This window comes from Gracilinanus agilis, chromosome 4 (genome assembly GCF_016433145.1).
Source record: "Gracilinanus agilis isolate LMUSP501 chromosome 4, AgileGrace, whole genome shotgun sequence".
Classification (NCBI taxonomy): domain Eukaryota; kingdom Metazoa; phylum Chordata; class Mammalia; order Didelphimorphia; family Didelphidae; genus Gracilinanus; species Gracilinanus agilis.
The window spans coordinates 156563987-156576737 of NC_058133.1; the positions used below are offsets into that span (position 1 = coordinate 156563987).

Genomic DNA, 12751 nt, shown 5'->3' on the forward strand with positions numbered 1-12751 from the left:
TTATAATTGGAGCAGTCTTGTAAATAAAGTCTAGAAATCAGCAAAATGTATTTATTGGCATATTAAACAGTCATCAAGTCTGTATAATTATCCTAAATTCCAAGGTTTAAGATCTTTTCAAGCAATTTTAGGAAAAGAAAATTGCCAACACCCCAAATCAAGAAAGTGGATCTTCTAGAGAAGATACTATAAGGATGCCTACTGAAACCACACTCTACATCAAAAAACAATTGTCAAAAATTGTCTCTGAATAGAACTAAAAAAAGAAAAAGAAAAGAAATATAATTGAGAATTAATTGATAAAATAATACATTAAAAGGGACAGCTGGGTGGCTCAGTGGATTGAGAGCCAGGCCTAGAGACAGGAGGTCCTGGGTTCAAATATAGCCTCAGACATGTTCTAGCTGTGTGACCCTGGGCAAGTCACTCAATCCCAAATGCCTAGCCCATACCACTCTTGTGCCTTAGAATCAATTGATTCTAAGGTGGAAGTTAAGGGTTTAAAAATAATAATAATAATAATTTATTACAACATAGTTACCACAATAAAAAAAATTTAAATATGTGCTTTTTGAGACCACAGAATCTCTTTTGTCGTTCTTTTTATCCTCAGACTTAGCACAATGCCTAAAACATAAACAATTAATAAATGCCGGTTAATTAATTGATTGGTTGATTGCTCTAAGGGTTTTTTTCCCCCAAATGTGACAAACTCACAGATGTTGGATCAGGGCTCAGCAGAAAAGCTCTCTTAAGGAGCTTTTACTATATTAAGAGATTTATAAGCATGTTTTTTTTAATCTCTACCACAGTCCTTTGGCTTTTACTTGAAGATAAGTTCTACTTCATTAAAATATTGGAACATGTCCGTGTGCCGAGTAGCCATGAAGCCAAGGATACCTTTTAAATTAATTACATCAATTAGTAAATCACCAAGGATAGCTTAGCCTGCAATTACATTTTAAGACTTGCTACATCTCTGTGGTATCTGACAGTCTGAGGTGTAAACTCTATGTCCTAAAAATGTCAAGTTAAGCTTTCCACCTTTAGTACAAAGCCTGGCTTCTTCCATTTCATAATTATATTTTTGCTTATAATGCTCTCACTATTATTGAGATTCATCTGATAGAAAGATGCGACCTTTTTTTAGCTGAAAACTACAACTGAATTATCTATTTCTCTATATTTTAGTAAGTAAAATGGAAAATCTGACCCTAACTTCAACCACCTCTTCTAATTTCTCAATAATTATTTACTAAAAGCTCTTCTCTTTCCCTCCATGCATTATTTTTTTAAAATCCTAAGAGGTCATCTACAAAGTAAGTGAAGCAACTATATAATGTATTGCAATTTATTTGTTCTTTATAAGGAAAATAACAAGAATAACCACATTCACCTTGGACCATCAGAGCAATGGAGCCTCATTGTATTCCCAGATCATTTCATAAATTGCTAAATGCCTTTGACCAATTCTATTTGTTATGAACACATAGTTTCTATATCTTATATATGGCCTGTCATCTATTATTTGTTATATTTTACTGTAAATCTAATGATATAAAATGGTAATAATAGTCAACATTCTCCCTAACAAATCTACAGACTTCTTTCGTTTCCTTTACAGAACCCATTATATTAGGATTTCAATAAGTACACATTGATAGATCCAGCCACTATACCTTTCATCCTTTCATTTTTTCCATCTGTAAAATGGAATAATATAATATTTACCACCTTCCAACATACTATGTACCATATTGCCATAGAAATATAAAAATGAAAAAGGAGCTCTGAAGATTAAAAAAAAAAAGCTTTTGTCCATTCTTAATTATCTGTGGAAATGGAAGGTTACAGTGACACAGATGACGGTTTGTAGGAGTTCTTTGCACCAGACTTACTCCTTAAATTGCTTTGATTAGGTTAGTATTAAGATTTGTCTGAAATCTCCTAAACATGTACCATCTGGAGAGGGGTGAGGAAGGGGAGCTTGTCTGAAATTTAAAATTAATCACAGATGATCTACAAGATAGATATTCCGTGGACAGAAATTGGAAACTGGCCATATTATCATTTGTCATATTCATCACATAATCCAAATGACAGCCCCCTGTGAAAAGCCAGTATCCTAATAATGAAAACTAAGCCACAGACAGTTGCAATGATCTTCCCCGGGCCACAGTGTAATTTAGTTTTGAAACAAAGTCTGTTTTTGACCATTAGTCTCATCCTTGGTCCACCAAGTCATGCTCTGCTACTTTCTGACTGTTTTTGCTTCCTTTATGTGAAATAATTCTCAACAAATCTCCCCCAACAATACAAATTAGAATGATTCTGTTATAAACTAATCTGTATATAAAAATGAACAAACCTCTGAGAGCCAAGTATTAAAATATGGGTGTCTTGGAAAGGCACTCAGGCAGAGAATGTGTGTGCCAATGGAAACTGTGTGTACTTATCATCTTACATACTCCAGTGCAGATTAGGCAGAATCCATCTAAGCACTTGTGATTGAAAAAAATGTTGACCCTTCTGTTTGGTCTCAGGGGGTGGGGAGGTGGGGAAAAACAATCTTTAAGATAGAATTCCACCCCCATTGAAAAATTTCAGCCATAATTGGCACAGCAGTAGAATCTGTATTCCATCAATTACAATCACCACGTGACCATTATGTGTGAATATTCCCGTCACATAAAAATAAAGGAAATAGACAGCCATCTGTGTATCAACTCTTCGAGTGCCAGACTATTAATGTGTATGTGCCTTACGATGATTACACATCATTGCCTCCTCACCAGTCAAACAACATTCAGAATTTCCCAATGTTTTCAAGTACTCTTTGCTTTGTTAAGGGGCCCACCTCCTGAAGTCTTCATAAGGAAAGGAAATCTTGATTAGTCAGTAAAAAAATACCGACTATCCATCTTCAAGCAGACTGTTTTACACAAAGCACTCATTTAATTTTTTAAAATGTATATGCTAGTGTCTAAGAAATGTATGTACATCACTGGGGGGTTCTGAGTCAGATACATTAGATGACGATCATTATACTGAGATTATCAGAAGATACTCTACGCCCAGCTCAGATCAATGAATTTTAGAATTGAAAAGGGATTTGGGATTATTAATCTAGAGCTAGAAGGGACCTCAGAGGTCATTTAGCCCAAATCTTTCTTTGGAAAATGAGGCCCAAGAGAGATGAAGTGACATATAATTTGCCTAAGTTCATGTAGCATCAGAGGTGGTATGGCATGGACTCCAAAGCTGAGGTCCTTTTTCTGTACTGCCTCCAAAGAAATTGTGTAATCCAAATCCCTTAGCTTGAAGAAGACTCAGAAAAGCAATTCTATTGTGAATTCCTTTAGGGAAAGAATAGGTCATATATCCTTCTATATCACCCAACTACCTCACAGCAAATTACAAATGTTGTTGCTGTTGTTCAGGGGTTTTAGTTGTGTTTGACTCTTTGTAATCTGATTTGGTATTTTCTTGGCAAAGATACTTGAGTAGTTTGCCATTATTTCCTCTTCCAACTCATTTTATAAATAAGGAAACTGAGAAAACTGTGGGATTTTTTGTCACTAGATTTCTTTAGACTTCAGTTATCATTACTGTATGGTAAAGGAGTTATATATAATTTTTTTCCTCTAGTTTGTTACAATGTTGTATTTATACATGTTTTACCTGATTTTAAAAATTCTTTTATTTCCTATTCTGTTGATTTTTCATAGAACAATAAAAAGCTAATCTTCAAGACTTGCTCTAAATTACATCTGACCTTTCAATATTAGCAATTAGTGATTATTATTCTTATTTTACCATTCTAATAGTTCTATTTTTATAGGAAACATAGTTGACTAGAATAATGTATTATATTCCCTTTGATTCAATTATCCAATCAATGGACAAGCATTTATTAGATGTATTCTATGTGCCAGGGGATAAGAATACAAAAACAAAACACAAAAGGCCCTGCTCTCAAGTAGCTTATATTCTGATAGGGGAGACAATATACATATATTTGGGTATGCAAAAAATACCCCAAAATAGATACAAGATAACCTTGTAGGGAGACATACCAGCATACTTGAGAGAAACTTTTCATAACATATTCTCATAGTTGAAATACTCTTGTCCACCTGGTGGCAACTTAGCCAAATTGCAAGCATGACAATCAGGACAAAACAGAGCTTTCTACGCAAGATACTGTACAAACTAACCTTTACAAAATGGTAATTAGTATCAAAGATTATAAGCGACAATTAGACCTTTTTTTTTCCTTTTTAAACCCTGACCTTCTGTCTTAAAAAAGATACTAAGAATTAGTTCCAAGACAGAACAATTAAGTTTTGGGAAATTGGGATTAAGTGATTTGCTCAGGGTCTGTAGAGAAATATTCGTTAATTAGTTAAGAGTTCATTAGAAAATAGAGTTAAGTAGCATAATTTATTGATAGATACATAAAAGAGATTAATAAATTGGGTTTCTTTAAATCTGAATGGAATCTCAGAGATGACTGATGGGAGAGAATTTTCCCAAAGAGCTTTGAGAAACGCAGTTCATCTACTGAGGCACTCTGGGCTGACCTGAACAAGGAAGGTGATTCAAAGAGAGCAGCTCTGTGAGTTTGGAAATTTTTAGTGAATTTACATTCTGAGAATAAATCAGCTTATCCGGCCAGAGGAGAGGAGTTTGTTGGGTGCAGTACCTGAGTCTGCTCCAAGAGGTGGCAGTAAAATATGACCTGTTAGAGTGGAGAAAGCAGTGGAAACTCTGATCAGCTGGAAATCACATCTGAGCAGCAGGAAAGAGAAGCCTGACTTATTCTTGTTGTTTATAAGTTTTTAGATTAGGATAGATAAATAAGGATTTGGGGGTTTTAGATAGAATAGGAAGAGAGGATAGCTTCTACTCTGTCAAAGGAGAAGAAGGTCCTCGTGGACCAGATTGGTTTGGGTGGTTATAGTTAAGATTTATTAGCATAGGGACCTACATAATATAATATTCATAATTATTATTCATATTCAACATTCATAAATCATTCACCTATAATATAAGAAATACCTTTCCACCTGTTTTCCTTTTACTATCCCTTTCTTTAAATTATATACCTAAAATAAATATATTTTTATATAACTGACCTGAGCTGGAATTCTTACAGACTGTTTAGAGAAGCCATCTTTCTCAACAGTCAAAACAACAGCCTGTCACTCAGGACACAGGTATTGGTAATACCTATACAAATACCAATAATCTATAAGGGTTCAACAACCCTTATAACAGGTCACATAGCTAGGAAGAATCTAAGGATACATTTGAACCCAGGACTTCCCATCGCTATGCCTAACTCTCAATCCATTGAACCACCTAACTGCCTCAACTTGGACTTTCTTAAAATCATAGAATGTCAGACCTGCAAGGGGCCTTGGAGGTTTTCTAGTTGAATTGCCTTGAAGAAACTAGGGACTCAGCATGTAATATGACTTGCTCAAAACCATACAGCTAGTTAGTAGCAAAGGTAGGACTAGAATCCAGGTCTTCTGATTCTTAGTAGTGTATGTGGGTGGGAGACAGGCAGTTCTATCACATCACTCTTCTACTTCTTACTAAATGAATTAAAACCAATAGAAAAAGAAAGGTTAGAGGGAATTTGGCCCCTTTTGAAATTATTGAAGTCCTGAAATACAGTACAGTGGAATAGGCACCCATACCCCAGGGATATTTTGAATCAGACTTAAGCTGGGAGATGTTTAGATTCTGTGGTATGAAACAATCTCTCATCACCTACTTCTTGGACCATTATAATAGCCTTTGGTTCAATGTCTTCCTCTTAACTCCAAGATCAAATATAAAATCCTCTGTTCCACTTTCTAGTTAAAAAAAATTTTTTTCCCTATGGTTACACAATTCTTGTTGTCTTCCTCCCTTCTTACCTTCCCCCTCCCATAACTGACAAGCAATTTCACTGGGTTATACATATAGTACTACTCAAAACCTATTTCCATGTAATTCATTTTTGTAATATAGTAATCTTTTAAAACCAAAACCCCAAATCATACACCCATATAAACAAGTGATAAATCATATGTTTTCTTCTGGATTTCTACTCCCACAGTTCCTTCTCTAGATGTAGATAGCATTTTCTCTGTTTCACTTTTAAAGCCCTTTCTACCTTTGTAGTCTTTTTATACCTTACTCCCCATTATATACTGTGTTAAAATGCCATGGGTTTTCTTCCTGTTCCTCATATAAGACCCTCTATCTCTCCTAACTCCAAGCATTTCCCCTGGTGACATGTCCTCTATGCCTGGAATTCTTTCTTTCTTAATTTCTGTCTACTGGCAACTGTGGTTTCTTTCAAGTCTTAGCTAAAGTCCCACCTTTTCAAGAAGTCTCTCCCAGTCCATCTTCCCTCTAGGACAAAATCCAATTCATCTAGGACATATCTCATTTGTATATAGTTATTTAAAGCTACTTGAATGCTGTCTCCTCCAGTAGCTTATGGACTCCATGAGAGTAAGGACTACTCTTTTTCCTTTCTTTGAATCTATAGTACTAGTACACAGTAGACTCTTAATAAATGCTTGTTAATCAATATGACTGAGACAAAGAGATTGACAGTAGTTACCTGATAAGGTGTTTAACTGTGTTGTTGTTATGATACTTACCTGTACTTGTTTGTATTTCTCTATATACTAGTCTAAGTTGTATATCATTCATTTATATTATGTTTATGTCATTAAAAGATTAATTGACTCAGTGACAATTGTGTTCTTGGCCCTACTGGTCAATCAGTGTTGGGGGGAAGCATCACCCAGACTGTCACACAGACAAGTCACATAACTCATCTGTGTGGGAATTGTCATGCATAAAATCCTACCCACGGGGCAGCTAGATGGATCAGTGGAGAGAAAGCCAGATGTGGAAGTAAGAGGTCCTAGGTTTAAATCTGGCCTAAGACACTTCTTAGCTATGTGACCCTGGTGTAAGAGTTTAAATTTAGGTTTTATGCTAAATATGAGAATTCTAAAGTAATATTGTGATCACCAATTTAAAAATATTATAGCTTAAGTCAAAATGACTTTTAGCAGCTTTATTTACAAAGAGGTGGAAAGAGTAAGAGTGGAAAAATGTAGATAAAGAGACAGATTCTAATAAGCCTACCAGCCCTTCTCCTGAGAAGCCAGGTTCAGCCCTGTCAGGGCTTCCCCAAGACTCTTGTCTCCACATAAATTTCCTGGTAATCCTCAGCCAGAAGTCCTAGTGTTGTATTCAGCCAGGGTTCTACCAACACAACCTCCTCTAAAGCCAAGGTAGGAATCTCAGTCACTCACCCAGCAAGCCAATGCAGGATCCAGGTCTCCTTGAAGCCAGGAAAGGAATCTCCAGAACCAATCTCTCCAGAAGCCAAGAAAGGAAAGAATGCTAGACCATGTTGTTCTCTTTTTATACCCCTTTTTTCTACATCACTTCCTGTCACTCCTTCTTCACAGAAACCAGTTGCAGTTTTTCAATTTGCCTAGCACTGCCCAAGGTGGGGGGTAGGGGGGGCAGTGGCTTTTGAAGTTGCCACTTACTCTAGTAAGTGACTTGTGAACTCTCATACTTAATGGTAAGTAGGGGTACTTTAAATTCTTGATTTGATTAACTAAAAATAGGCAAGGGGAGAGTTCACAATCCCCCCTGTGATTCTTTGGGAGACTAGTCTCCCCAGTGAATCATTTAACATAACTAGCTTTTACCTCTAAAGATCTTCTAGCTAAAGGTGCATACAATTGCACATTCTAAGAGGAAACCACAATAGTTGGAGATAAGAGGAAAATAGAAGAGAAAGAGCAAAACTAATGTTTGCTAGGCGCTTTGACAAAAAGCCAATTGGGGGCAGTTCCCTTTGGCATGAGAGTTTATATTCAGAATAAATGTGTTCAACCCCCTTCGATTCAATCAATTACATCCCAAAATTCATTCTGGATCTTCTGATGCAGTGTAGGTTTCTTTATAGTTTTCTTTCTCCAAACAGTTCACTTTCTTGATTCAAGGAGTTAGCGAGCTTCTTTTCTTGAAATTTCTCTCAAAATTTTTTTAAATCTTGGATTTTACGAAAATTATACACTGGGAAAGTCACTTATCTCCAACTGCCTAGCCCTTACCACTTTTCTGCCTTGGAACCAATACTTATATATTGATTTTAAGACATGATAGTAAGGACTTTTTTAAAGGTCCTGCCTGTGCAAAGTGCCATGCAAAGGGGAGGAAATGAGCTGCAACAGCCAACATCTTTTGCTATGAGAACCTCAGAATTGTCTATTTCATTTTAAAAGTTCATTATAAAAAGCTGGTCCACTATGAAAAGCTTGCTGACCTTCAGTAGCCAGACCATCAACATGTTGTCATCTTGACATATTTTTAATAAACTCTTTTTGTTTTCTTGTCCTGAGTTTCATCTCATTAATTAGTGTAAAAGCTCAAAAGGAAAGAATTTTTCTTTCAACAATGCCAATAGTAAAATATCATTCTTGGTTATTTAATAGAGTTCAAATTTCACAGAAAAAAAACATAGATGAATAGAAAAGCATGCCACTCTCCTATCAATTGATCATGCTTATTAGACACATTAGCAAAATCCACCCAGGAACAATTTCAACTGAGTAGTTTCATGGAGGAAGTGATGCCTCAGTTGGGTCTTAGTTTCCTCCAAGAGGCCAACTAAATCTTTAATCCACTAAAAAATAAGGGTTCTAAAAGGCAGAAATAAGGAAGGAAGAGTGCATAAAAGCAAGTATTAAGGACAGAAACAACCCATATACCAAATGTTATCCTTGCAAAGGCAAACCTATAGAGTGATGGTAAATATCAAAAGTACTTACTTATGTGTAGCCCAGTGGAGAGCAGATTGGACTTGGGCTCCAAAACGGTCCAGAAATGAACTAATGGATGGATGTCTTGAAGGAAGCTGAAACTTTAGGGTGCTCTTTTCTTTTGCCAAGTCTTCTAATTTTTGTTTTAATTCTTCAGCTAGATACCCAAGAGAATAAGAAAGAGAAAAATGAAACCATGAAATTCAAGATGAATGTTTCTTTTCAGTGCTTTTCATTTTTTTTTTGGTACAAGTCTATGACATAATATAGAAATTCCTTCCATTGAGACAGACCTACAATTCCTTTCTCTATAACTTACAATCTTAGGGAATTACCTATGGAACTGAGAGGTTCAGGACCCTCCCTAGGAATGCAGAATATATATTAGAGGAAGAACTAAAACCCAGGTTTTCCTTACTACAAAGCAGGCTCTCTATCCAGTATGCTACTTCTTCATCTTGAAGAGCGTAGGAATTTAACAAATGTTCGTCTCATTCAAATGGAACATGCTTCTAAATAATTTTTATCCTAATGTCATGATTTCTAAGTTATCTGAACCAGTGGTTTTTATTTCTCTCCTTCGACTGGTCCTCACAAAGTTTCTACCCTGTCCTGTATTTATAGTAGACCCCATTAGTTTTACTTACATACCACTGAAGTTGGTAATTCTGAAAAAGCTACTACCATCCAAACTCTATTCAATTCAACAAACATTTATTCTCCAGGTATTATGCTAGATGAGAGAGAGAGAAAGATGAAATAATGGCAAAGGCCAAACTCCAAGATGTTTACATTCTTCTGGGGTGAGAGTGGAGTATGCAGAGGACAAGATGGTCCCCAAATAGATAAATATAATGCAACCCAGAATATGATATTACAGAACGCTCTAGGAAAACTGATGGAGGAAAAAAATACTTTCACCTTGGGTTTAAGGGTTCATGAAAGAAATGGTATCTGAACTAAGCCTGGAAGATAAGAATTCTGAAAGGTAAAACTGAGAAAGGAATTGGCTCCAGGAATGAGGATAACCTATACAAATGTAGAGAAGTAAGAGGCAACATGCTAAATTAGACAGGGAGTCATGAAGTCCTTTGGTCATTTCTACTACTTCTTAGAATATTTTTAAATGCATAAAATAAAATTTGCAGGATTGCAAAGGAAGCCAATTCTACAGAAATGCAATTATCAAAATATTAAAAATAAAGTTCAGAGACACTAGGTTAAGAATCCCCAAGTTAGAAGAACAGCTAACTGTCTAATTTGGCTGAGGCATGAGTTGAATAAAGAAAAGTAACAGGAAGTAAGCTGGAAAACTAAGTTGGAACCAAAATATAGAAAGCATGGTGGCCAACAAGTGAAAATGCACAGAATTGGGAAATTGAATATGATGAGCAACAAGATGGCCAATGTTGCTGGATCAAAGAATACATGGAGTAGACTAAAATATAAGAAGACTGGAAAAGTAGGAAGGGCCAGAAACAATTAGCATGATAAACCTTATTAATAACAAAATAAAAACACATGATTATAGCAATAGATGGGAAAAAATGTCTTCAATAAATAAAGCACTCATATTTTTAAAAACACTTAAAAGAATAAAAATAAAAGGTCTTTCCTTAATGTAATAAAAATTATCTAAAACTGAGAATTAGCATTATTTTTAATGGAGAAATATTAGAAATTTCCCCAATAAACTCAGGAATGAAGTAACATCATATCTGCTATCACTATTATTATTTGGCAGAGTACCAGAAATGCTAACTACAGCAATATGGCCCCCTAGAAAAAGAAATTAAAGGAGTAAGCAAGAATGGGACATCTACTTCCATATGCTGATAATATTTCATTCAGAATATTCTTGAGAATTAAACCTAAAATTAGTCAAGACAATAGCTCAGAAATACAGTAGAATAAAAAAATAAACATATAAAAATCATCCTATAAACAAACCAAAAAAAAAGAAAAAAGAAAAAGGATATGGAAAGAGAAATCTACTTTAAAACAATTAAATACCTAGGACTTACCCTACCAAGAGACAGAGAATGTATGTACATACAATTAAAAACAATTTTCAGAAAAAGAAAAACAAAAATCAATAAATAGAAAAGTCATCAGTGTTCATAGCTAGCTACTCCAATATAGTAACAATGCAAATATTTTCCAAATTAATTTAGAAATTTACCATTACATCAAATTACCAAAGGGATAGTTGAAAGAATTAGAACAAAACATATTTTTTAAAAAGGTAAATGATAGTTGAAAATAATGAAACAAAAAGTAGAATGAATAAAGTTTAAACATTACCAGATGTGAAATTATGCTACTTATCAAGTCTGTCTGCTACTAAATTTAAAAAATAGAAGTTGATCATTTGTCTAAGTTAGATAAAGAAATGAGCACAGTACTGTGTTCTCTATTAAGCCCAAGAATAGAAAGGAATGAGGGGAAAAATATTTATTCAACAAGAAGTACTGATAAATGTGAATAGCAATCTAATGGAAAATAGATTTATATCAATATCTTATACTTTATATCACAAAAGGATAAAATGAGCTAAATACAAAAAAACATAATATCACAAAGTTAGAGGAGAATTAAAGTTTATGCCTTTTCAAACTGTGTATTGGAAATGCACTGGTAACTAATCATCATGTCTTGTAAATTATGAAAGAGACTTAAATTACATAAAAATTAAACATGTTTACAGAAATAAAATAAATTCAACCAGAAGAATAAAATATTTAGAATGGAGGAAAATATTTGAATAAAACATCTCTGATAAAAGTGTAACACTGAAAATGAATGTGGAATTGGTACATGCCTACCAGATTAAGAGCCATTCGCTAGTAGGGAGGAAAGAAGGAAGGAAGGAAGGAAGGAAGGAAGGAAGGAAGGAAGGAAGGAAAGAAGGAAGGAAAGAAGGAAGGAAGGAGACAAAAGACACGGAAAGAGACAGAAAGAAATCATCTTGAGTTCCATTTTTGACCAAGTCACCTGTGAGTTAAGGGGACAAAAGGGTCACAGATACCTGGCAAAAGGCTTTCCTCTCTCCTTTTGTGGAGCTATTCAAGGCCTGGGCATATGCATGCCTGTGAGTTAGCATGTGTATTCCTGAAAGTGAATAAAAAGGTGACTAGAAAGACTCCCTTCCCTCCTCTGTTCTCTTCTGTGTTCCTTGTTCCTCTCCCTTTTCTGGATGAGATTTCTTGCCCTTTCAGGGTGCAGAGCTGCTGGCCTGCAGAAAGGAGGGAGCTGAATGGCAGGTAGGGAATGCCTCCTGATTCTTCTGCTCCTCCACATTTCCAGGCCTGAATGGATTGGACCCTGCCCTCATTTCCAAAGGCAGACTGGGCTAGTTTGGAAGGTCCTCAGACCTTGTGAAGGGGAGCTGCAGGCCAGGAGCTTCTCCTTCATCCAGGGAATCGGAGGCGAGGACACAGCCACTGTGTTCTGTAGGGTGGGTGTGTCCCGGGGACTCTGGGCTCAGTGGACTCCTTCAGGGGAACAAACTTTTGCTTAAGGGGGTGCTCCTCCCTCGATCCAGGCTTAACTCTGTAATCATCTCTGATCTTCCAGTGTCTCCCAGCTGAAAGGGGAACCCCAGAGCCGAAGTGGAACCCTCTGAACGTCTCCGACATTTATTTGCAAGGGAAAGAGGCACGGGGTGGATTTAAGAGAGAAGCCAGAGCCGAAAGAACTGGGGCTTCTCCTATCCCAACCCTGGGGCCACATGGAGGGGTTGGGGGGTGGGGGTGGGATTCAATCTGCCTACGGCTCCAACCAGCCCTGCAGAATCCCCTTGGGAAGTGTAACAGGAAGCGCTGGGAGTGGGGAATTCTGGCGGGAGGGGGTGGAGGGGCGAGAGGCCAGGGGAGGGGGTGCCCGGGGAGCGCCAT

The 12751-nt window shown here is 36.3% G+C and overlaps 1 protein-coding gene across 1 annotated transcript in view; it reads right to left on the bottom strand.

Moving 5' to 3' along the window:
* DISC1 (DISC1 scaffold protein) overlaps window positions 1-12751 on the bottom strand; it is a 420969-nt gene that overhangs the window by 373837 nt on the left and 34381 nt on the right. Inside the window, exon 3 of the mRNA XM_044674988.1 lies at window positions 8865-9012. Coding sequence (XP_044530923.1) covers window positions 8865-9012 — 148 coding nt within the window. The remainder of the gene's footprint in view (window positions 1-8864; window positions 9013-12751) is intronic.